We start from the raw sequence: 27616 nt of genomic DNA on the forward strand, positions 1-27616 counted from the left end.
GATGGGATGAATCAATCCTGCCCGCTGCGGTGCAAGGCATTGGGACAGAGAGTGTAGCTGGAGATGTCAAAAGGGTCTCTCTCAACCAGTCTACCGATCCTGCCCGCCTCTCGTCTGCCATCAAGACCTGGACAAACCTCACTCCATAAACCCCTGCTTCGAGTCACCAGAGGAAGCTTGCGACTTGGGGTGTGACCTATACGAGGCGTTGGTTATCCAATGAATGTTTCCCAGGGCAGCTATACCCATACCCGCCGCCCAAATTGTAGAATGATTTAATTCATATAAGACAGTGTACGTTCTAAAGTGGTACTTCAATATAATATTCCACAAGTCTTTCAATAGCATATCTCATTTCAAACTTACCAACAAAACTAAAGCAAATTGGAATAGCGCTATCATGCTTCCAAAGTTATCTGAAAGAGAGATTTCAATAGGAAAAAAAAAAAAAAAAAAATACCCTAAGTGAACCAAAAACCACATCTTCTTGGCATACCACAAGGGACTGTAATCGGTCCAATCCTTTTTACTACCTACCTAAATAAAATATGTTCACTTTCTCCATAGTTGGAGACATCATATTTTATGCAGACGACACTGTATTAATGTAGATAAGATCTGAAAAGCCAGGTACTTACTTATATATAATAGTAATAACAGTTCTTTTAAATACATCTATTTTAATTATGCTTTTGTTTTTGTGAGTGAATCTTGGAAGTACACTTCACATCCGTTCGACCTGTAACTCGGTAGATAGGCTCGTTGTCGATGACAATGCATTCTATCAACTTTTGGTGGCAATCATACATACCACACACATGGACATACACTCATTTCTCTGAAATTCGGCAGATGAGCGGGAGATGCAGGCCGGCGATGATGTCGCGGGGCCGAGGAGCAGACTAACGTTATGCCGAGTCAGACTTGTTGAATGGAATTATGCAAGTACTTAAGCCCTCCTCTGCTTATATAGGTGATGATACCTTTGTTCTCGTCTTCCATGGGTTGGAGCAAAGCGTCTGGACATCGAACCCGTAGGATCGCTGACTCGGTTCATTGTATGAATGTTTTGCATCACCCTGCATTCCTTCACGTTCGTCTTATCAGCAGTTTTCGTATTGCCCTATCAAAGGTCAATATTTCAATTCATGTTTCGTAATACATTGTAGTCCGAGCTGATTGCTGTAGCTGATTGTCGATTCAGCTTTTCTTCGCCTTCCTACACGTGGTGTCTGCTACATATTAAAGTTAAAAATAACTTTGTTTTTAACGGGTTGATTATTTAATGTTTTAAATGAAATAATAACACAGGTTTTAGTAATAATGTTTTTAATAATAAATAATTATTTGTATGCTAAAACAGCTAGGTGACAATCACATCACATTTAGCAAAAGCGTGCCCTACTTACACTGCGTAACCAATAATAACATTAAACATAATTCAAGTTATATTTCATTATTTTACACTACTTTGCACAATAGGTAACAGTGTAATACTTAAATTAAATAATATCCTCTTTGTGTTCAATATTGTCCACTGAAGAGACAAACTTCGACATGTCTATGTTCCTTATGCCGGCTCGAGATGCTCCGTTAAACCTTGTTTGGAAAAAATAACTCCACAGTTATCTAGATTCTCTATTCTCTAGCGCAGGTGAAATACGAACATTCATATTTTGCGTATGGTGGCATCCACAGTTTACGTGTGGCGCTTAGTGATTGGACTTATGTATGCCGTTTTTTAATCCAAACAATGGTAGCTTCACGATTTAAAGAGTGTAATCAAGAGGTCTCTGGAAGATCAAGTGAAAAAATTATCACAACAGAGATGATATGTCATGAAACAGCTTACTCCAAAAAGAAGTTGAACCGAACTCAAACAAAACAAGCATTGTAAAAAAATAATAAATCTAAAATTATTGCAGAAAATTTGACATCTTTCAGTCGCAAGAAATCTTAAAAGTTGCAGTTAATATTTCATGTGGTTTTCATAATTTTGTAATTAACGATTCACTTAACAAGTTTACGTGTTAATAAATGTTTCTTTTTAATAACCATTGTTTACACCATTTACTACGGTTGTTTTTTGTTGCCAATATCAAACCAAACACCGTTAACACGTCGTGGCGGATTTGCAGTCTGCCTGAACGTGTGGGTGCTCCAGGCGAATCCGACAAACGTTTGCTGGAGCATCTGGAGCGGCTTAAACCAAGCTTAATTATTGTCGCACTATGCATTTTTCCATCCAGTTTATGGATGAAAAAAAAGGATGTGTTCTATTTCGGAACAGTTTAAGATGGCGGACATTATTTGACATCTGTTGTCTGTTTTTCGTTTTGTAGAAATGTAGCATATTTATTTAGTTTTATATTTAAAATGTGTTTATTACCGACTAGGAAATCGGATTATAAAAAGACTCGCTAAAGAAACGCCCAGAAGTAAAGATCGAGATGTATTCTACTTGCAGTATTCAATATCTCTAGGCGATCAAATTTTCAAACCAAAAATACAATACTATTTCGCATTGAATCGCAAAGATTACTCACTTTAGCAATCATATCCTAAAGACGTAACATTTTTGATATGCCGTTCTTAAATATCAACAATTTCACTGCATTTAAGTATTTTTTTTTTTACCCATCACAAAATTTATAAAATATAATTTTTCAAATTCATTAACAAACTTCGTAAATCCTTGATTAATTTATTTATCATTTAATTTTGATTTTTTTTTAACCAAAATTGTACATTCTTAAGATGACAAAAATCGATCTTACAGTAAAATAACTAGCCCCGTACATTCACATATTCATTGGTAACAATGTAACTCATTTTTTAAACAAAAATATTCAAAGAAAATAAAAATAATAACAGTCCAATATCTCTTTTTCATCAACTATTTGGTCCTTCTAGAGCAGGATATGCAAGTATTCAATATTCATGTTGTGTGTTCATTTCCTACTGAAATCGTTGCTGTAGCTGACGTTTATGCATTCATTGATTTAAGCACGCGTATTGTTATTAAATGTCTGACATAAGTCACGTCATGTTATGGTCTCGACGATGCGAGTGGCGACAATCTTGCCTGACTCGTTGCGGGAGGTTGGTGTCGCCAACGATTTTACCAAATGTAGGCCTGTGTAGTTGCCAAGATACTTGAATCGTCAAGCATCGGATGCTTGCATATTCCTGCGGAAGATGGGCCTTATTCGAGAACATACATTGTGTTTATTGATTATTATTCCGCCATCCCAACTCCCAGTAGAAATGATGTTATAAAGACATTAAACGGACATTATTACTTTTCCCGGCAAAAAGAGTTACAAACGCTCGTCTCTAGTGAATCTTCTCCAGCGGCAGAGCCAGCATAGTGAGGTCTGCGGGGCTGAGAGGGCCCAGGGCTGCCAGGGCCGTGGGGCACAGGTCGGCGAGGTAGGATCGGGGGACCAGCCCCAGAAGCAGCGCCAGCTTGGCTCCCATGGGGGTCTTATTCACGTCGGCCACAGCACTGTCTTCATCTGGCATTACCTGAAACCATTACATGTAGAATAATGTTAATTATTATTTAAAAAAGCTAATTTCGGTTGTGGTTCTGTCTGTGACTGATTGTAACTCCGGTGTAAAGAATAATTATTATTATTATGTAATGAGCAAACAGCATTCTACTGATGCGCTCATATCTGATTTCAAAAAGTTTAACAGAAATTTAGTTGTTTGAAATTTACAATAAGTTAATCATTAACCCATTGGCCTCAAACGACGCCGTTCCGGCGGGTCTGGTGTCGTCGGCTTAAAAACGAAAAAGGGATACATTATTGACATCTGTGTTTAAAATTTTAAATGCCAATCGCTCTGTAGATAATTAAGCATTCATTTCGTAGTAATTGGCAGGACTCCGTTGGTACAGTTTTTTCCTGATATTTACGATTGAAATTTTGTTATATTTCAGCGTCATTGAATTTTTTTTTAAATAGCTTGTGGTTCGGGAATTGACAAGCTTGTTCGTAAAATGCGTGGTGGGCGGCTAACATCAGCCCAAATTGAAATAAAATATATTATGGTCATAAGTATGATTAATGTAAAACTTTTCATAATCCAATTATAAAAAAAAGAAAAAAAAAATGGTTTTTTATAAAAAAAATATTTTTATATCCTCGTTTAATCATATTATTATTATTTTTTAAAAAACTGCATATATTTTTTGCATACCTTAATTCAATGAACGAGTAAATTTAAAAAAATTGTTTCGTTTGCATGTTTAGTTTAAAAGTTATGTAAGATTTAGTACACCACTGCAGATTTAAAACTTCGGTATAAAACAATTCGGAGGCCAATGGGTTAACGTAATTTTAAATTGGTTTATATTAGTAGAATCAACGACATGTTGTATTTTTGCAAATCATCTCTATCTCTATTAGATCATCTTTTGCAAAATATGGACTTCGTGTTTGAAATTTGGATTTGTTTTGAATTTATTTTATTTTCAAAATTGGAACTGATGTGTCAAAAATTCGGATAAGCGATCAAGTACCTACTTACAATATAATAATTTTTTATCAGAAAATTATTTTAATTCTTTAATTATTTTACTTATTTTAATTCAAATGTGTACATATTATTTCTTGTGTATAAATATCTTAGGCTGTGATCTTACCTGATCTATTCTTTGATCTATTTCATAGAATCTACGAGATAGGTCCACGAGAACAAGGAAACCCAAATTTGAACGAACTTCAACTTACGTTCTATAAATTGACACACGTGAGAATGTGCCGTTGTGGTTAAATTTGACACATAAAGTCAGATTTAGTTATTTTTCGAGATCTGCACTTTTTCCATTGTCAAGAATGCGCTATTTACTAACTAACTAGATTTAGTATAATAATATCCCGTGATTTTTCACAGGTCTGCGTTAGTGACCTATAAGTATCAAAGTGGGACATTATATTCATTTTTTATGATTTTGAGATAATAATGAATATGTAAATATTTTTTAAACATTTTTTAAACATCAAACGAAAATTTGAAAAATTCATAAAAATATTCAGTCGCAACTAGGAATTAAACTCTGGACCTCAGCATTGCCGGGCTTTAAGAGAAAGCTACAAGCCAAAAATGTGTATATCCTTGGTATACCTTATAATTGTAGGTAATAGGCATTAAATTCGCTTGACAAACGGAGTCTAGAAACGTTCGATTTCAAGCACAAAACTGGTTTTTATTTATTTTGTAAATAATTTTATAAGAAAGCAAAAAAGTTTATCAAGTGAAACTGTCACAGATAATTTTAGCTATAATACTGTATTTTTTAAAAGTTGTTTCCTTTACGCGTTTGTACATTTCTATTGAAAAAATATTTTTTTTAGTAGTTTAATTTATATTTTTCATTAAGTAATTTATTATTTTATTTGTATTCTACTCAAGCGAAACGATAGGAAAACCTTCAATTTATCTAAAGCATATTTTTTGGTATTCATAATGTACACCAATTCGTTATAAAGATTAATCAAAATAGAGATTTGGCATTAAGCTTCGCCTTAAACTACAGGGTTTTCCAATAAGAGGTGTTATTTTGATATTCAATTGTAAAAGATCAATGGTTTCGTTGCTTGTATGGCACGTAGCGCCGTCTTGTTGAAAGTAAACGTTGTCCAGATCAATACCATCCAATTCCGGCCATAAAAAATCATTAATCATCTCTCGATAGCGCAATCCATTCACCGTAACTGTTGCTCCAGCCTCATTTTCGAAAAACTAAGGTCCAATGACTCCGCCGGATCATAATCCGCACCAAACAGTCACACGTTGAAGATAGAGAGGCTTTTCAACAATAACTCTTGGGTTTTCCGAGCCCCAGATGCGATTGATGACAATTTTGCTTGTTGACGAAGCCACCGAGGTGGAAATGGGCCTCATCACTCAAGATGATTTGCATTTGATTCACTCAAGTGAATTTTAATAATTTCAATGCGTTGTTGAAGCGTGTATCGTTCCATTTTTATTAATGGCGTAGTTTTTACTTGTCAAATGTCAAAAATTGACAGCTTCAAAAGTAACATCTACCGAAATAGCGGGCTATTCAAAATAACACCTCTTATTGGAAAACCCCGTAGTACTGGCACTAACAGAGCCAAGAGTAAGTGTTTATCTGTACAGAGCAGATGACTTGAATGTGAATAGGTTCAAATTAATACCATTCCTGCTAGTACCTTTAGTGGGTTTCCACCAATATGACTATGATGTTTAAGAACTGACCTTGTCTGCAACGTGAGTCTGGATAAGACCATCGGATCCAACGTAGAAAGTCGATAGCCCGTCGTACCACCTGAAATGGAAACACGAGTAATGAATCTCCAACACATATTATTTAATCCTATAACCTAACAAATAGATCTACAAAAACATTACGGATTAATTGTCTGCAATTTTCAGCTGACAATTTTGTCTTTATCGGGAGCTTTTTAACTCCCAGAGCAATTTTAGGAGATATTTCTCCCAGACGTCAAACATTATTGTGTCAAACATTATACGATTTAAACAGTGTAAGAAATAGAGAACACCGTGCTTTCAGTTTGCATACAAAAGTTTACTATAGACGTTCCCAAAATCTGAAACAATAGGGAATTCTCTTCACACCAAAAAATCACTTATTATTAATTATTCACACGTAGAAACATTTCAGACACAAGAATACATAGTTTTTATAATTTTCAAAAATCATTTATTAAAGTTATAATGACTTTAAAAACAGGCGCGAACGAAATATTTCAATGCAGCTAAAAACGCCCGGTGATTGATCAAGCGTTCAAGGGCGAACGATGACGTCACTGTTGACCGGCCCGAGTAGATCCTGCAAACCGATGGCGGCAGCGGCGGCAAAGGTGTGACGTAGCACTTGTGACGTAGCGGTCAAAATGGCGCATGACCGTTTTCAGAGCCGAAATAGCCCGCAATTTTTAAAACAACTACAAAAATTTGAAAATGCATTTAAAAAAAAAGAAAAAAAAGAGGCACATAATAAAATAATTATCTTTATTGAAATAAATTATTTACAAAATGCACGAGAATTCCCTATTCTGTATAATTTTAAAGGTCTGTACAAACGATTAAATATGGTAAAAAGGTCTGAAATCACCGTATCTCCCTTACTGTTGTGATGAGAAATATGATTGAAACGGTATTAGAAAGAAAAAATATCACTCTAACTAACCATCAGGCCGTTTCTCCACAACTCGTTCTTGGCACACACTCCTTGCCTCATTCACATTCATACATCGTCTCATACATACTCTTCTATTATTCTGACTCTTGACATGGCCCAACTCAAGCATCTGATTCACTTGATCGTGCCATGTCTTCCTCGGGCGTCCCCGACTTCTGCTACCATTCACATTTGCATCGTATATTCTCCTTACACTCCTTTCTTCGCTCATTCACTCTACATGTCCAAACCATCTTAGCGTCCCTTTCTTGATCTTACTCATTACGCTTACATCAGCCTTGTACTCTTTGCGGATCTCCACATTTTTCACACAATCATACATGGTTTTAACACACATACGCCTCAGGGATCTCATTTCAACAGCATTCAATCTACTTTCATCCTTTCTTTGCAGGTTCCATGCCTCACTTCCATACATCAGGGTAGGTACCAGCACTCCATTGAAGACTGCTAACTTCGCTTCTTTGTACAATTTTTCGTTAGCGCCAACTGCGTTCAGTCCTCCATTAACGGAGTTACCTGCATAACCATCGGTAAACGACTTTAAATACTTTATCTATGTTTGCAACCAAAAATTTTGTTTGTTAATATGTTGATTTGTAATATTAAAATCTGAAAAATACTTGCATCAGCTTTCAAAAACAGAATTTTATTTTGAAATACATTAAAAAACAGCAAATTTATCTGTTTAATATATTTCATTAAAACATTTCAGCATTTCGCTAAGAAATACGAAATTCGCAGGAGAAATACTTTGCAAAATATCAGAGGCTCTAAGAGAGGGTATAAAAATTCATCAAAGTTAGTAAAGATCTCAAAGTCTGGTGAAATAATAAAAAAAAATACTTACAGTTCACATTCGTCGTAAGCCTCTCGCAGTTTCCACAATTTGAACTTCCAGAACATGAACATGGCCTTCAGGCCCGACAGCCCACGGATTCTCCATCGTACCCTGAAACGACATATTGAGACATGAGACATACAGACATAGTCATATATCTTGCTTAATAAGGTCTTGCATGGCCATATCCAACGGCCTCCGTCGCTGATTGGTTACTATCCTTGGCTACGAATACAGAAGTTGCAGGTTCATATCCTGACGTGTGCAAGTAGATTTTAGTTGATTAATTTGTGTTATTTCACAATATATCAATTTAACATAATACGTATTTTATTTGCAGCACATTGCAGGGTAGTAGATACTCTCAGAATTGTCCTCGTGAAGGACCACCAATCAAAGTCGAAGCTTTGCTTGAAATTTTAGGTTTTAGCCGTGTTTGGTGACCAGATCTAAATAGCCAGGTACTTCCCTTTCTATTCCCAAAACCAAACCTAGACCTAGACCTAAACCAGACCAAAACCTAGAGGAACAGGGCAACTACTCAATATGGACAGTGCAATCACTGAGGGAACTGGTAGACACCTCAGGAGACACATGCATCTATTGGCAGAGGATAACATCAATAGACGCAGGAAATGTGAAGAGGATGAAGAGACTCCGATTCATACATGGTGTCAATGTCTCGCCCTGTTCGGAACATGGCTTAGATACCCGGGAAGACACATTGTGGAACCAGGAGACAGTTAAATATTCAAAGACAACCCTGGTGAACTTTATCAAAGGGACCGGGTTACTGTTGAAGGAATGAGATAAAATGAGAGATAGGATAATGGGCACATGGCATGAGCGCTCACAGGAACTACACATAAACCGTGACTGATTTATAATAATGAATTGCAGTACAAGTTGCCTGCAGACAGAAAGGTAGACGCCCACGACCACCGCTGTGTTGGTTCCCCGCATCTTTTACTTCTGTATATCGTTGTATCATTTCAGGGCTACAAATGAGCTTGGACTGAATTAAAAATCCGGCTGAAACAAATAATTTAAAGTAATATACTTACGTAACACTCGAGTCCTCTTGCCGCCGCGTTATCTTAAGGATATCGAACTTGACGTAGGCAAACTTCAGGTGACCGATAGTCCGCAGGAGAGCAATCTGCTTGACATAGTGATATATGCCGCTGGAATGCAAAACGTTAAACCTTTAAACAGGCACAATTATTGCAAAAAAAAAAAACTCAATTGCTTCTTAGCTTGCAGAGAGAGGACACATTCCTTTCTTTGACCAGTACATGATGCGAGCTACCGCGTCATAGCGAAGTCCTGTTTAAGCTGTCCCTTTTCCGCTAGACATAAACGAGACAAATCTATATTGATAGATATGTGCATGTATTATCAGAATCAGCCATTTTCTGTATCGTATATTTATTCGTAGTAAACGTAGTCCAATAAATAAATGCGATTAAAAGTAAAATAAAGAAATTATAGCAGAAAAACTGACAAAAAAAATCTATTAATAAAATAATGAAGATGGAGATTATTTCACTCGAAATATAATGCACCTGATTGAACTTGAACCAATGGGAATAGACAACGCTACAAGCTTCCTATCAATATTCTTCTACAACCATAATATACACTTGCTGTCCCACTTCCGCTAGTGACAATAAGTAGGCGCAAAAGTGACAAAGGGCTGTTCTTCGCCGGTGGAAGTGTATACCGATGTACAAATATATTCAACGTTAAGCTTTTTTATTGCAGCCAACTCTCACTGTTTTATCTATACTTACACAGACTTAGTTCCGCGTATGTTGTTGATGAAGACTAGGTCTGGATGGTAGAGGCTGTAGTCCATTGGTTGGGTGAACAGTTTCGGAAGCTAGAACAAATAATGTCATTCCGTTAATATTGAGGGTACACAATATATGCGTCTCTCAAAATTGGAGGATAAATATATTTGTTAATAAAAACTGATAAGAAGCAAAAGCAGCACGATCTATTTAACCCCTCAAACCACGGAAGACATTAATAGCCATGAACATCATATTCCATTAGAGGTTCTGAAGGACAGATCTATAATGCGTAGATATATGATTTGTTCATCATTATCATTGTATGCAAAAAGGGGAAGTGGCTATCAAGTTGAACGGTTGTACCGACAGAGCATCCAACTACCATGCATTGTATGCGATAAGGGGGAGTGGCTATCAAGTTGAACGGTTGTACCGACAGAGCATCCAACTACCATGCATTGTATGCGATAAGGGGGAGTGGCTATCAAGTTGAACGGTTGTACCGACAGAGCATCCAACCACCATGCATTGTATGCGATAAGGGGGAGTGGCTATCAAGTTGAACGGTTGTACCGACAGAGCATCCAACCACCATGCATTGTATGCGATAAGGGAGAGTGGCTATCATATTGAACGGTTGTACCGACAGAGCATCCAACTACCATGCATTGTATGCGATAAGGGGGAGTGGCTATCAAGTTGAACGGTTGTACCGACAGAGCATCCAACCACCATGCATTGTATGCGATAAGGGAGAGTGGCTATCATATTGAACGGTTGTACCGACAGAGCATCCAACTACCATGCATTGTATGCGATAAGGGGGAGTGGCTATCAAGTTGAACGGTTGTACCGACAGAGCATCCAACTACCATGCATTGTATGGGAAAATTGGTTGTAATGATGAAAACATTGTAAACTTATTCGCCGATTATTTTAAGTCTGTATATGAAGAGGATATACCTAGCAACGAAATTCCCCAATTCTCATCAAATCTTAGTCTGGATATATCTGAAATACGCATAGAAATTAATGATATCAAAAAGCATGTAAATTTGTTAGATGTTAGAAAAAATGCTGGACCTGATAATATTCCACCGGTGTTAATTAAGGAATGTTTAAACGGCCTAACTGTTCCTCTTTTCCTAATTTTTAATCAGTCTCTAGAAACAGGTTGTTTCCCTGATACATGGAAACAGAGTTTTCTTACCCCTATTTTTAAAAAAGGGGACAAAACGGACATTACAAATTATAGACCGATATGTATCCAATCAGCGATACCCAAACTTTTTGAAAAAATTGTACTCTCTAAGATAACTTCCAACATACAAAAAATTATAACTTCCTACCAACATGGCTTTTGTTCAAATAAATCTACTTTAACTAATTTACTAATATACGAAAACTTCATATCCAATTCTTTAGCAAACAGATGCCAGGTTGACTCAATATACACTGATTTTAGCAAGGCCTTTGATAAGGTGTGTCACAAAATATTAATTAATAAATTAGCCACACTTGGAGTTTATGGTAGTTTATTAAATTGGTTTATTAGTTATTTGTCCAATAGAAGTCTTAGTGTGAAAATAAATGGCACAAATTCATACACATTTATAGCCACAAGTGGAGTGCCACAAGGCTCTCATTTAGGGCCCATTTTGTTTATTATATTCATAAATGACATTGTTGATATATTTACTAACATAAAAGTATTACTTTTTGCTGATGATTTGAAACTTTATAAAGAGATTAATAACATAAATGATTGCATTATATTACAAACTAATTTGAGAAATCTTTTTGAATGGTGCTCTATCAACAAACTTGCATTGAACATAAAGAAATGTCAGTTCATTAATTTTTACAGAATAAATAATCCAATATTTTTTCAATATACATTAAATGATAAAAACTTAAATTGCGTCAGTGAAATTATTGACCTAGGTATATTGTTCGATAGCAAACTAACTTTTGTGTATCATATTAATAACATTATCAATAAGGCTCTTAAGACTCTTGGATTTGTTTTGAGAATTTCAAAAGACTTCAATAATTTAGGCACATTTATCATGTTGTACAAAACCCTTGTTAGATGCCAACTAGAGTATAACTCTACATTATGGTCTCCCTTTTACAATATTCATTCCGATAATATTGAAAAGATTCAACATAAGTTCTTGAAGTATATAAACTATAAATTAGTAGAAAACATTGATTATAACTACTTACTAGATAAATTGTCCTTATTAAAACTTTCTGAAAGAAGAATAAACACAGATTTAATAGTACTACATAAAATACTTCATTACAAAATTGACTGTCCTGAGTTACTCCAATTAATCAGCATCCACATAACCAAAAGATCTTGCCGAAATTTACTACCCTTTTATTTTTACAACACAAGGACACTGTCTTATCAAAATTCCCCAATTCCAAGACTTCACAGTCTCGGAAATAAATACTCTGATCTGGGAGATATATTTCATCTTAAAAATAATCAATATAAATATTGTTTATTTCAATTCTTATATAGATCGAGACACAAATAGACATCTATAATTTCCGCAATATATATATTTTTATTTTGAATATCTATTTATGTGAGACTTCTTATCATTTTTACTAATGTATCTTATTTTATTATATGCTTTTGTTGTAACATTTAATATTTTTTCTTTTTTCGTTGTATTATGTTTCCTTTATTGTTTTAATTTTGTAGAATCTATAATAACTGTGATACTCTACTATTAAACTTTGTGGTGTGTAAAAGCCCATTAGGGCGTGTAATAATAATAAATAAATAAATAGATAAGGGGGAGTGGCTATCAAGTTGAACGGTTGAACCGACAGAGCATCCAACTACCATGCATTGTATGCGATAAGGGGGAGTGGCTATCAAGTTGAACGGTTGTACCGACAGAGCATCCAACTACCATGCATTGTATGCGATAAGGGGGAGTGGCTATCAAGTTGAACGGTTGTACCGACAGAGCATCCAACCACCATGCATTGTATGCGATAAGGGGGAGTGGCTATCAAGTTGAACGGTTGTACCGACAGAGCATCCAACTACCATGCATTGTATGCGATAAGGGGGAGTGGCTATCAAGTTGAACGGTTGTACCGACAGAGCATCCAACCACCATGCATTGTATGCGATAAGGGGGAGTGGCTATCAAGTTGAACGGTTGTACCGACAGAGCATCCAACCACCATGCATTGTATGCGATAAGGGGGAGTGGCTATCAAGTTGAACGGTTGTACCGACAGAGCATCCAACCACCATGCATTGTATGCGATAAGGGGGAGTGGCTATCAAGTTGAACGGTTGTACCGACAGAGCATCCAACTACCATGCATTGTATGCGATAAGGGGGAGTGGCTATCAAGTTGAACGGTTGTACCGACAGAGCATCCAACTACCATGCATTGTATGCGATAAGGGGGAGTGGCTATCAAGTTGAACGGTTGTACCGACAGAGCATCTAACTACCATGCATTGTATGCGATAAGGGGGAGTGGCTATCAAGTTGAACTCTGGCGGTAGAGCATCCAACCGGATTGGATCGTCCGTAGCGCGGTTTATCGGTTGAATCAACTTTACTCACTCTGCCGAGGGAGCCGTCGAGCGTAGTTTGTGAGCTTAGACTTAACGAATAAAAATAAATAAAATGACAGGCATGACTAATGATCGAAAAGTCTTGACATTATACAAGGATTTAACTTGCACTACTACAATAAAGATATATGTACTCTGATAGAGATACCAGGAACAAAGCTCTTGTGATCCTTTTGGAACAGTTCAAATGTATTGAAAAGGATGCAACGAAATCAAAACGTAAAAACTACATTTTATTCTTTTATTAGCATCATATTATTACTGAGTTTTTTCGTGCCATGAGACATTTTTTGCCCTTTTGTCTTTTTTTTTTCGTGTAAATAGTTAACCATGCTACTAGATCTTAAAGTTTTGTTATTTTGAAGTAGGAGGCATGCTGCGTGTGTTCCCCAGAGGAGCAACTGGTGAAATTGAACCAACCATTTCGGTATCTGTACACAACACTCAACGGTTGAACCAACCAAACGACATGAAGCAAAGAGTATGTGCCAAGACGTGTGCCAGAATGTTCTCTTTACTTTTCGATATGGACTGAAACTCAGGGAACTGGTAGGACTACTAACAAGACACTGCCATCTCAGGAGGCACATGCAGTTCTCGGGAGTGGAAGATACCAACAGATGCCGGAAATGTGAAGAGGATGAAGAGACTCCAATTCACCTTTGGTGCCAATTTCCCGCTCTGTTGGGAACTAGGCTCAGATACCTGGGAAGACACATTGTAGAACCAGAAGACTTAGCCACGTATCCAATGACAACCCTGGTGAACTTCATTAAAGGGACCGGATTACTGTTAAAGGAATGAGGTAATAAAATGGGAAATAGCACAATAGGCCTATGGCCTAAGTGCTCACGGGAACTACGTGTAAACCGTCTCCGCTCTATAAACAATAAAAAAATATCCTGGTGAGAAATAACGTGATGGCTAGTCAGCTAGTTAGTTAGTTAAGGATTAGATTGTGCAGGCATTGCGTAAGAGGACTCACATTGTTCTCCAGGCTGTTGTGAATGACTTCCAGCTGCTCGGGACTGGCCCCCTTGTGCGCGGGTGGCGGCGGCGACGAAGCTGGGGCACTACTGAAGCCTGGGCTGGCCGTGTCCACTCCGGCGCTGCGAGCAAACGCCGTCTTCTCGTAGTCAGAGAGGGACAGCGCTAGGGAATCCTGGACAAGTTATAAATACACATTAAACACCAAAATTTCTTACCAAGACACATTCTCCACCTTACCAATACAATCTCTTTCAACTCGGTACAAAAAGAGGTTTATGCATTTAGATATAAAACCACACTAAACATGTTTTAACCAAAATTTCTTGCCAAGACACATTCTCAAAGATGATGAATACAATCTCCTTCAACTCGGTACAAAAATAGGTTTATGCATTTAGATATAAATACACATTAAACATGTTTTAACCAAAATTTCTTGCCAAGACACATTCTCAAAGATGATGAATACAATCTCCTTCAACTCGGTACAAAAATAGGTTTATGCATTTAGATATAAATACACATTAAACATGTTTTAACCAAAATTTCTTGCCAAGACACATTCTCGAAGATGATGAATACAATCTCCTTCAACTCGGTACAAAAATAGGTTTATGCATTTAGATATAAATACACATTAAACATGTTTTAACCAAAATTTCTTGCCAAGACACATTCTCAAAGACGATGAATACAATCTCCTTCAACTCGGTACAAAAAGAGGTTTATGCATTTAGATATAAATACACATTAAACATGTTTTAACCAAAATTTCTTGCCAAGATACACTCTCAAAGACGATGAATACAATCTCCTTCAATATAAATACACATTAAACATGTTTTAACCAAAATTTCTAACCAAGACACATTCTCAAAGACGATGAATACATTTCTTACATTTATTTTTAAAGAACTGCGACGCATATTGGACAAAGAGAAATTAAAAACTGTCTATTTTGCCTTAGTCCAATCTCGACTTTCTTATAACATAGTATGCTGGGGATCATTTCTAAAGTCCAATGTTGAACCACTAAATATTACTCAAAAATTGATCCTTAAAGTAATGTACAAAAAAAAATTCTGCTATCCATCCAACCTACTTTATAAGGAATGTAATGTTATGTGTATAAAACAGCTATATATCACTCAAATACTTTGTCGATTTTTTATCAATATTAATTTTGCTGAAAGAACACAACAAATGTGGACAACTAGAATTAGCTCCACATTGAACTTTGTGGCTGTACATACTAAAACTTCTTTTGGTCAAAGAAATTATTTATATCAGGCACCACTTATGTTTAATATTCTTCCAAATCATATTAAGTCTACCAATTCCTTAGTTAAATTTAAAAATTTAATTAAGATTTTTGTATTGACAGACGATTGTCTTAATATTTTTTCATCCTTGTCCTTTCTTAAATAATAAGATTTTATATAAGTCCCATTTACTAAAAACTGAATGTCACCCTATCTGTCTTTATTATCTACTTTGCTTCTTCTTTTTAATAATGATTAATGATTAGTTATGGTTCAAATATTGTTACAATATACTGTCAAATTACCCATCTGGTAACACATCTAATACTTATTTTTTTTTTTAATTTTGAAATATTTTGTGTTTGTATGTAAAATTAATTTATGTTTGTGATTACTCTTATGTTTGCTTCACTCAAATGTAAATTGTTAACCTCGATACAGGCTCAGTCCTAGTCAGGTTGATTTTTATGAAAAAAAAAGTGTTTTATGTATAGTGAGATGCAATAAATAAATAAAAAAAGAAAATCTCCACCTGCGAAATAAAGCACAAGAGTCAAAACAGCGCCACAAACACAGCTATCGATCTTACGTAAAATATCCATTTTTTTATTTATTTAAAGTTCTAGCAAGCTAGACGGCGTTATAGTAAGTGAGTGTGTAAGAGTGAGCCCGTCGTCCCACTAGGTTACTCTGAAAGGTTACGAAATCGACGAAAACTGGAGACCGTGAGCAGAAAAGAAAAGTTCACTAAGATTTGCAGAGCAGCCATTGTGGGATTTTTCTGCGCAGAGTCTCCTGTTTTTGTCGATTTCGTACCGTTATCAAACCAGTGGGAATTCGGGCTAAGATAACGCAACCCGTCGGTGCACAAAGCTTAGTGTTCGAGACTACGCACGTGAATTTGACCTACCGGCGAATTATAGTTTGATTAGTTTTTTTAAATTTTTTTATTTTTTATTATTTATACCCGCTAAACTGCTCAAGCAGTTTGTCAACTAGTAAAAATAACGACGGATCATAATAGTTCCCAGATGATCGAGCAGCGGATTACTAAGAGAATGCTGTATTAGATTAAAATCGGTTCTAATCAGCTTAACCCCTCCAGTATTTTAGGGTCATATATGACCGTCCATTTTTATGTTTTTTTTTCTATCATTTGGAAATACTTAATTTTTTTGATGTTAGAAACAAATATAAAAATTCTTTCCAGTTTGCTTCAAATATTTATACGGGAATCCATTAATTGCGCCATAATGTGCTATACTAGAGCAAACACTGTGATTTACTTCAACTATAGGATGTCCCAATGTTCTCTTAAACATATTTCTGAACCGAAAGATTTGGGAATAACCTTTGACCCACACTTAACATTTCACGTTCATGCTATATTTTAGCCTAGTATGTAGTATTTTGGAAAGTGGCTCAATAATATGGGGACCAGGGGATGCAACGTACACTTCAATGGTAGAGAAAGTACAAAAGAAGTTTCTACGTTATCTTTATCTTAGAGACTTCGGGTACTATCCCTATTTATACCCATCAGCCCTCCTTTCCGGAATGCTAGGTATCGATAGTCTTGTCAACAGGCGGAAAGCTGCGTTGCTGATGATGGCCTATAACTTGTTGAACGGTCACATCAACAATCCAGTAATTTTGAATAAAATTTTATTTTACGTCCCTGATAACTTCGTAAGAGCGCGTAGACACAAACCATTCATTCTTCCGAGATGTAGGACTAACTTACCAATAGCAATGCCTCTCGGAAGAATGATAGGCCTTCTAAACTCACTAGCCTGTGACATTGACATTTTCCACCTGAGCATTATTAAATTTAAATCGCTAATTAGGCAATTATGATTATATAGTGTATCTTTGTTATTGGAATTTTTTATTCTGTAAATATACATTTAAAATATAAATAAAAAAAAAAAATAAATAAAATCCTAAAAATAGCCAAAATTAGATTAGCATTAAGTAAAAACGTTTTTTCACGTTTGATATTGAAATTATTTTGAAATACTAATGTTTATTTTAAATGCATACACCATAAAGAAAATTTTATTTAGTTTCTAAAAAAGTATTTGTTTTTACGAAAAATTTAAAAATATGACGCATTTGTAATAATAATAATATATTTACTTAGGAAAGTTTACACATTACAACTATAATTACATATTTTGGTGAACATTGATTTGTAACCTTTATTTTTAAGGTTATGAAATTAACAGAAAAATACAAACATAATATTATGAAGGCAAAAAGAAAATAAAAGTACAGTTGAGGTTTCTCAAATACCGCCTCACTAGGCTAGCCTGTGTTGAGGCAGAATTATTCGTGTTAGTTCCTAATACCTTTAAACATACCTATAATTGTATTAAAATGTATTCGCTCAATAATGTGGTGACTTCAATAACTGCGAATTTGGGTGAATGCACCGGTGAAGGCCCTATTCTTATTTTTGATCCAAGTTTTTACATTATCTTTGAAATTTTTTTGTGAATCACATTCTTTTATGCTGTCTGGAAGAATGTTCTAGAGCCTTGTCGCAATATATGGAAAACATTGCAAACTGAACAAAAGTGATGAAAGTACTAAAAGGTTAAGTACTGTAGGTAAGGCACTCAAGCTAAATAGGCAAACTATGGAAGGGTTATTCACAGACAATTGATGATTTTGCTACCAAGTGGTAGATAAACTATACTTCTTTCAACATTTTTGATCAATTTGCAATGCTTTCAATGTATTTCAAGTGTGCTATATGCATTGCATTTTTTAACTTTCCGTAAAAACATATACTGTTTTAGAAACTAGATAAAATTATCTTTATTTATTTATTTTATTTATTTATGTCTATTCTTGAATACACATTTTACAATTTTTTACAGTGGTTTATATTGTAGTACAGAAAAATAGGTATAAAAAATAAAGAACATAGGTTGATGTAGGTAAAACTGTGTGTGGTTGATATTGTATGTTACGTGAACACCTCACTAGGAGAACCTGTGCTGAGGTGTTTACGTGTTTGTGATTAAGTGTGACAGGTATTTATGTGTTGTGGTAGAAAGTTATTATTTTTTTTTTTTTTTTCACAGACATATTGAAACATGAAAACACACATATATATGTGCGTGTATGTAATTTTAGGATAATTCTTAAAGAACGTGTTTAATATTTAATTTTATTTATCATATTTTGGTTATGTTTGGTTTGGAATTATAATCTTTTGAATAAAGTGAATATCTTGATTTTTTATCCAGGCTACGATATGTTTTTTGAGAAAGTTTGTAGATGTATTTGTAGTCATTAGTTGTTTCAAAGTAATGGGCATACTGTTAAAAAGTTTGGTTGCGTAGTATTGAAAGTGTCTTTGTCCGTGTGTGGTGTGTGTTATCGGAATGTTCAGTGTTTTATTTGTTGATGACCTGGTTTTTATTATGGCTTTTGGTTGATTTGTAATATGAAGATTATTATGGATGAGATGTAGGAGAGCAGTTTTGGCGTAAAGTTGTCTTATTGACATGACGTCTAGAGTTTTGAAAATTTTGTTTGAGTCTGTGTAGAATGGTACTTGCAGTATGAGTTTTATTATTGCCTTCTGAACTTTTTGAATTGGGTCAATTGTTATGTTTGTAGCGCTTCCCCAAGCTAATATTCCATAAGTGGCAATGGATTGACACAGTGCAAAATATATTGATCTGAGTATTGTTAGTGGAAAAATGTTTTTGATGGATTTTATTAGGTGCAAGACTCGTTTTAGTTTATTAGTGATAAAATTAATGTGTTCAGTCCATTGTAAGTGTGTATCAATAATAACTCCTAGGTATTTTATTTGTTTTACCCTTTCGATGTGTTCGCATAGGCAATAGGATGATGTTTGTTTACAGTCATGCAAAAACAAGTTCAAGTTAGAAGGAGGTTGACCTCTTTGTGTTATACTATGTGTGATGTATTTTGTTTTGACTGTGTTAACGGTAAGAGTATTTCTGTTTAGCCATTTTATGACAATTGACAAACTTTTTTCAGCTGTTGTGAATAAATCTTTCCATGTGGCTGCTTGACACAGAAGAACTGTATCGTCAGCGAAGGTCACGATTTTACCATCAATTTCAATGTCACATAATTCGTTAATGTATATGAGGAATATTAGTGGGCCAAGTACACTCCCCTGTGGGACTCCGTACGTGATTAAAAGTGGTTCACTTGTCTTGTTGTCAATTTTGACTTGTTGTGTTCTGTCAGACATGAAACTTTTCATTAATTCCAATTCTACTCCATTAATGCCAATGTTTTTTAGCTTCTTGAAAAGTTGTTTGTGCGAAATTGTATCGAAGGCTTTAGATAAGTCCAAATAGATTGAAATTACCTTTTTTTTGGCATCTAAATTATGTGTAATAAACTCGGTTACAGTGGCAATTGCGTTTTCTGTATTCCTATTTTTTCTAAAGCCGTGTTGGTTAACTGAGAGTATTTGCATGTTTTCCAGATAATGTTGCAGCTGTTCTTTTATTGCTTTTTCAAGAATTTTTGACAACGTGTTTAATAGTGTAATGGGTCTGAAGTTGTTTACATTATTTTTAGGTCCTGATTTATGAATAGGAATAACCAGACCCTTTTTTAGGATGCTCGGAAAAATTCCTTCTTTCAGGCTAAGATTAATAACGTATGTTAGTGGAGTAAGTAGTTGTTCGCTTAGTGTTATTATTGTTTTAGAGTCTATTCCGTCAGGACCTGATGTTGTGTTATTCTTTAGGGAATGTATTAATTTTTTGGTGTCTTCCAGAGTTACTCTATGTAATTTGAAAAGACTGACACTATTTTTGTGTTTGCACTGAGTCGGAATTTTTTGAGGTTCTTGATTATCGTTACTAGACGACTTTTGTTTTATATTTTCGGCTAGGCTTGCTCCGATATTTGTGTAATGTCTGTTTATGTAATTAAGGATAAGTGTAGGATTTTTGTGGAAGTCGACTTCTTCGTCGTTGATAAGTATTTTTTTTATTTCATCATCTTTGTTTTTTTGTGTATTTGTACTTTCCCTCAGAATAGACCAAACGCTTTTCGGGTCAAAGTTAGCAGTAATCAGTTTGTTTCTGTAATATAATTCTTTGGCTTTTCGTATAATTAGAGAACAAGTATTTCTGTACCTTTTATAGAAAGAGTTCAGAAAAGTATCATTTGGGTTGCGTGTGACTTGTTTGTGTAGTTTATCCCGTTTTTTAATGCAATTTATTATGCTTTGAGTAATCCATTTTTTTAGTCTTATTTTGCGGTGCGTGAAAGATTTGAATGTTTTTGTGGTGTTTTGAGTGATGAGGGTTTGTAGGTATGTTATTAAGTAATTCCAGGCTTCTTCAGTGTTGTTAATTTTTTTAAGGTGTTCCCACGTTTGTGTTTCTAGGCATTTTTTTAGGTTCACGTAGTCAGTTTCAAATTTTGTGATATTGTTTTGAATTGTTGGGTTCAATGTCTGTGTGGTCAGTCCTATCATTGTTGTGTAGTGGTCTGTGATTGTGGATTCAAATACTACGCTACAGAATTTGTTTTTGGATTTGATCATTATGTGGTCTAAGCATGATTCCGAGTCTCTGGTAACTCTGGTTGGAGTGTTGATGGCGCTTATTATGCCATGTTCCAGGAGCATCAGTTGGTATTCGATATTCTGGGGATGGCCTTGTGGAAGTATATTTATGTTGAGGTCACCAGTTACGATGATGTTTTTGAAGTGGGTAATTTTTTTTATATGAGTGTCGAGAGCTGTTAGAAAGGGCGTAATGTTGTGTGATGAAGGTGATCTGTAAATAGCGAGTATGCACGTATCTGGGTCAGCGATTATTTGTAAACAATTTGAGTTTTCTAGGGTGAATTCTGAGACAGATACGTTAAGATTATCTTTTATGTAAACGACAACTCCATCATTTTGGTTTTGGTATTTTGTTGTGAAATATGAGGAGTAGTTATTTTTGTGTTTTACAGTAAAAGAGGTTGGGATCCAGCATTCTGTTAGTATAATAATATTGAAGTCTATTTTAAAGGAAGACAAGAGTATGTCTAGTTCGTCGTAGTTTTTGTTAAGGGATCTTATGTTTTGGTTTAATAGAGTAAGGGTGCCTGGGGTGCTAAATATTGAATCGCATAGTTTTGTATTATTGGTTGAATAATGTGAGTGAGTGCTAGTTGAGTGGATAGTATTTAGTAATTCGGCCATATTAAATTATTAGCAATGTATTTAATTTACTTTAGGTGGATAAGTCGTCTAAGTTTGTTTCCCCATTTTTTTTAGGTCATTTTCGTGTTTTATTTGGAAGATTTTATCGCCAGTTGCTTTGCGGACAAGCAATTTATTTGATTTAAACCACACGTATTGGTAGTGGGTTTCTTTAGCCGTCTGCTTAGTTTTCCACAGAAGTTCCTTAAAGTACGGTGAGAGCACCTCGCTGATGAAAATGGGAGAATTTGAGTCTATGGTTTTGGCCGCATTTTTTTTTGAGAGCATAGATTCCCTTGTATTTTGATTATAGAAGGTGATGTGGAGTTTGTCTGGGGTGTTTTGTCTTCGATCTTGAGTCCTGGTCACCATGCGTATATCTTGTGGTTGCAAGGGCAGTCCCAGTGAGTTGGCTACTCGAAGTACTGCTTCCGAGGCTTGTTCTCCCGGCCGCAATTCCACGCCCGCCATTTCCAAGCTGTCGGAGAGCTTCACTTGCTCTAGATCTGCAAGACGGCTTTCCAGGGATGAGATTCTTGTGTTTTTTTTTTCATTCTCTTCTTTTAATAATTTTATACCTTTGAGGCCCTCCTCCAAATCTTTAAAGCGTGTGTAATCTTTCCGGTGTATGTATTTAAAATAAACATTACTAATTCTAAATAATTGAATTTTAATATCAAACGTGAAAAACACTTAGAACATTTTTACTCGAAACGTAGAAAAATTGAGACAACTCGATATTTTGAAAACATTAGTGTTGTTCTTGTACTTAATTTTTTTAATCTCATTATATAATTTAATTCATTAGTTAAACCGAATGTTACGTTAGCGGCGCAAAATATGAATTATCCACTTTGGCTTGTTTTATGGGGAGATGTGAAAACATGCACAAAATATGTAGGTATGTAATTGGGTTTTCAGTTTGGGTTATTTAAATAATCTATGCGTACTTCCTAACCTTCAAAATTAACTGAGATCATACAAACAAGAAAAAGCATGGTCATCGAAACTGTAAATTTTGTTAATTTATCAAACTATTTGGGATTATTAGAAGTTTTATTAATTTCCAACTGCTCTCAAAGATTGAGTTTACGGCCTTTATTTTGTACATGTAACGGAGATGGCTTATTATTATCATTGTGTGAGTGATTTTTAGCAAATTATGGCTGTATTTTATTATTATGTTTAAACAATCGCACAATGAATCTAGTATTTAAAGCCAGTTTGTCCGACATATACAGCGTTGCTTTCGTCACACTGGAGTTTATAAATGCCGTTATTTTTTTGGTTTGGGTATGTTACTTTTAGAGTTTTTGCGATGCTCCTAAATTATTGCTTGTGCGGAAAGCAATATCAAAGCCACAGTTTTTGAGAACTTTTCAATCTTTTTGATGTTGGTCTGACGAATTCCAAACACCCAAATTTATTATTAGTTGTAATATTAACCGCTGTAAAACAAGCAGAAAAGTTATTAGGTTCTTAGTTTGAGTTATTCAAATTAATTATAATAATAATAAATGGGTGACTTGTATAGCACCACAGACATAGGAATTAATAGACGAGAAGATAATGGCGAGGGGTAAAATCAACTGTTGAAGAACGAAGGGAGTGAAGCTGACTGTGATTCGTCAATAAATCAATCTGACAGTAAATAGGCATCTCGCATTATAATATCACCATTTACTTCTTAAAAGTAAAATCTGCTTTTGAATGAATAGACATTTTTACATGGGAGCGCAAATTACTCGCCACGTTATGAACAAATTTGCGAAGTCCAAATTCGACAAAAAATTTCTTCTATTTTCAGAGTCGAATATTTCGTTTAAGTATTTAGTTAAGACACTTTTATAAATGTTCATAATTTACTTCCCAGCAACCAACCAGCTTTGTGTTTCGCGTCCAGACGTTTCTCGATGTGATAGTAACAACTGATTCATATTATACGATGTGAATATGCTTAAAATAAAGTAAAATAATGCTTATATATGGAATGTAATACGACAATTGGGTTTATTCTCTTTTTCACATCTATTTTTACAAGTTTTCATAGTACAAGTCAACATTTTGCCGTGTTATTTCGTAAAATGAACCGATGATGCCTCGACCATAGTTCGCACAAGAATGATGACGTCACGTTTTCAAATTTCACTTGAGGCCATACGCGAGCACAGCCGGCTCCAATGGAACCGGTATGGGGAGTGGGGATAATACGCTTTTAATCACTTAGGGCAGGTCTACTAATATTCATATGTCTATGTATAGCACCGTTTTTGTGTAAAATCACTTCAAGGGCGCTGTACAAATTTATAATACATTTCTACAGTAATCTATGTTATTACTAACTATTTATGGAGATAGTATACAGTACAATACTTACCTGGTAGGTCACTTGAGATTAACACTTAATTAACATTATCTAATTGTTTATTAGCGAAATTTAGATACAGGATACAAATTTAGGACATAATTGGAAAATTGGATATAACTGGACTTTCTCTCAGGAATGGTGTTTCTGCTATCGTGGTACGAGAACACGCCGTCAGATGGAATGCAGGAAAATACTTCTTCTTCTTGACATATAAATTTATTAATTCACAATATAATTGCAGAGGATCTTATTTTCCTCTGCTCAAACTTAAACTGAAAGAAATAAAGGTCTAGTTTCCTTTATTCTTCAGTTTTCTCTAGGTTTACATAAACCTAGTAATTATCTCACGACTGACTGCCTAGGTACGCATGTACCTACCAGTTATTTCAACACTGCCTCCTGCCTAGGTATGCCTGTACCTACCAGTTATATCAATTCTGTCCTTTTTTTCTGGGAGGTATCTGTATTTAAACCTAATTCTGAAGGAAATATTACAAAAATAAAGTTGTTCCACCCGCTCGTTGGCAAACAACATTCTTAAACATAAAAGATAATGCACTTAACTATCCTAAATAATACAGACGTGGCTTAAACAATACAAATATTTTAAAGGGATTATTTTAAGGGAGATGAAACTTTATTTGGTTTAGTTTAGACATCTTTAGTAAATCTGCATTTAGTTTATCTGAATTTCCTAACTCAAAAATTTAACTCGGAGAAAAATTGGAACTTTAATGCATCTTTTACAATCTCTGTCGACAAAAATAGTATTTTTTTTTAGTAGTAGTTAAGTTGAAACCAACCGTTATTTTAAATATTTTGGCGTATTAAGTGTGAGGCAGAATTCGGCAACTTTACAAAAAATATAACTTGCATCTTTTATCATCTTCTCCAACATAAATAGCTGTCTCTTGAAGTAATGAAGCATAAACCAAGTGTTATTTCTGAAAAAAAAGTATTAAGCGTGAAGCGGAATTAAAAGCGGAGAAGAGGATTAAGAAACTGTATTGTTACCTTTTGATGCAACCCGTTCATAAACAGGGAATATCTGGCGGCATAATAGTTGGCAGTGGGAGCAATAATATCCCCGGGATACTTGTTCCACATGATCATGTCGTCCGGAGTTATCCCCAAAGGTCTGGTAGCCAAGTCCACGCTGGACAGGTTGGCTAGACTACCGTTCAGCTCCGAGCCCAGGCCCTCCAAGGATTGGGGCCGGAATTCCGGAGATTCTGAGACGCACCGCTTATGGATGATGTCCCTCCAGTCGTCCATCTTCAGGGAACTTTGCGAGTCGTTGTGGAGGAGGTTGGTGTCATCGTGGGCTACTTCCGGAAGACATTCTTGGACGGGACGGCAGCTTGATGACAGCTGTCGTATGCCCAGGAACTGAAAAATAGAAATCAGTATTATTTTATGGTAAGCCAGTTTGCTTGTTAATCTTTTCACCGCGTTAAGAATAATAAAATTGCAATCAGAATCAAAATGTGACTTGAAAGGTGACTAGATCTGAGTAGCCAGGTTCATCCCAACCTTCCTCTTTACCATCTCCGCAATAGTTGGGGATGCCGTAGTCCCATAGACTCCGGATAATCGGAAGCAATTGGGACTTTTGTGCAGCATTTGCATTAAAAAAAAAAGGTTAATTTTGTTTGGAAATACGAAGATTGTGGAAAGTAATGATATTTGCCATCAATAATTAGGTTTTTAATATTAAAGTTAATGACTCAAAAGTCCAGAGTCTACAGATAAACAAAAGATGTTTATCTATAAAGGAACGTAACTTTAATTAGATAGCGCATGTCAAAATTTAGTTATTATTATTTGTACATAACCGACATGTTGTATCTTGGATATGGTAAATATTGGAATATCTTGTTTAATTATTTGCTATCGCACATAATAGCAAAATGGTAAATTTTAAATGCTCTACTACAGAATAAGATATGTTAAAATACAGTATTCAACGTTGCAATAGTGTGAAATCTTAACCTTTCCTATTTGAAATCATTTGAATTTCTAGCAATTTCGGTGACAGTTAGAGCACTTTCTATTCGATTATGCGAGATGACCTATGTTATAAACCGCTCAATTAACTTGACATTATTCCAAAGTTTATAAATAAATCACGCGTTATAAAATATTATGTAAAATCATCAATGAAATACCTCTTCCAAAAACTGCGAACGCCTCGGCAGACGAGTTTCCAATTTTGAAGCGGACTGCCTCGAGGACACTATGGCATTTAACGGCGCCAGTTTCATCGAAACGGTTCTTAAACAAACTGCCATTTTCGGAGGATTTAAAACGACGCACAATTACAAAATATTAAGATTTAACTGGCGTAAAATTCAAGGAACAAATCCATGGCCATGGCACTTCGCCGCAAATAATTCAATGCATAGAAAAAGTAGAAAAATTTGAAAGACTGACAAGACAAGTTGACAAGCTGACAAGCAAAGCAGTGATGCCATACCCAAAAAATCGCTCCGCTTTCCATGGTTAAAATTTCTTTGTGTTATAAGGTCGATATTTAAGTATTTTTTTAGTAATGGTACCTATTATCTTTCAGCTTGTTATAATGGCCCTAAAGTAGGAATCAGACGGTTCACTTTTCGCTCATTTCTGTTTTTCAATTTACCTCTTTCACTCGAAGTGAAAAGTCTGAACACAAAATGAAACAAAATTACCAAATGAATTGATTAGTGAACCGATCTGTCGATAATGAGTTTTGGCATTCGGCATCTTTCGCTCGGAATGAATGAAAAATGAAACGTCTAAACACGAGATAAATGCTCGTTCATTTCTATCAGTACAGTGTGCAATTTTATTCGTACAGGCATACTCTCTCTCGTCACAGTATTTTCGATAAACTTGTAGAATTCCGCTTCACGCAAAAACAACATAGCGCTTGGTTTCAACTTAATTACCTACTACAAGAAATTACTATTTATGTCGGGGGAGATGGTAAAAGATGCATTAAGGTTCCATTTTTTTTCTCAAAGTTGAGGTTGAAAGAAAATGGAAATTATTAAAATAACCCAAACTAACGACCTAAAAACTTATTTTGTGCATATTTACTTAAACCCCCCACTTGAAATAGTTGTCTGCATGAAAAAAAAACATGTGAATACCGCACAAGACATCCAACTGCTCCCAACCGTCTGGAGCCAGTGAGACTGTGGCATCCCCAATTGGGGTATGTTATGAGGCTGGAGATAGTGGAGAGGGGAAGGAGATGGAAAAAAGGTGGGGGGAGAACCTGGATATTCAGATCTAGTAACCAAACACGGCTAATGCCACTTCAAGCAAC

At 35.4% G+C, this 27616-nt stretch overlaps 1 protein-coding gene across 1 annotated transcript; it reads right to left on the reverse strand.

The window, feature by feature from the left end:
• Window positions 1–1312: 1312 nt before the first annotated feature.
• LOC149415010 (uncharacterized) lies at window positions 1313–26700 on the reverse strand. The gene is made up of 8 exons (XM_089643574.1): window positions 26472–26700; window positions 25318–25692; window positions 14464–14640; window positions 9857–9945; window positions 9128–9247; window positions 8073–8174; window positions 6256–6325; window positions 1313–3528 (listed from the first exon to the last, which is right to left on the reverse strand). The coding sequence occupies exons 1-8, from the start codon at window positions 26592–26594 to the stop codon at window positions 3337–3339; spliced, it is 1248 nt and encodes a 415-aa protein (XP_089499700.1). The 5' UTR covers window positions 26595–26700; the 3' UTR covers window positions 1313–3336.
• Window positions 26701–27616: the final 916 nt, after the last annotated feature.

The sequence above is a fragment of the Hesperophylax consimilis genome, chromosome 19, assembly GCF_061612785.1.
Source record: "Hesperophylax consimilis isolate HC1 chromosome 19, BYU_Hcon_1.0, whole genome shotgun sequence".
In the NCBI taxonomy this organism is placed as follows: domain Eukaryota; kingdom Metazoa; phylum Arthropoda; class Insecta; order Trichoptera; family Limnephilidae; genus Hesperophylax; species Hesperophylax consimilis.

What these genes read in the sequence shown, in the direction of transcription:
- LOC149415010 (XM_089643574.1), bottom strand. Translation starts at nt 26,594, where the DNA reads ATGGCAGTTTGTTTAAGAACCGTTTCGATGAAACTGGCGCCGTTAAAT. An exon ending in GTTCGCAGTTTTTGGAAGAG is followed by an intron (nt 25,693 to 26,471) that starts GTATTTCATTGA and finishes TCTATTTTTCAG; the next exon opens with TTCCTGGGCATACGACAGCT. An exon ending in ATACGCGGAACTAAGTCTGT is followed by an intron (nt 9,248 to 9,856) that starts GTAAGTATAGAT and finishes TTTGCATTCCAG; the next exon opens with CGGCATATATCACTATGTCA.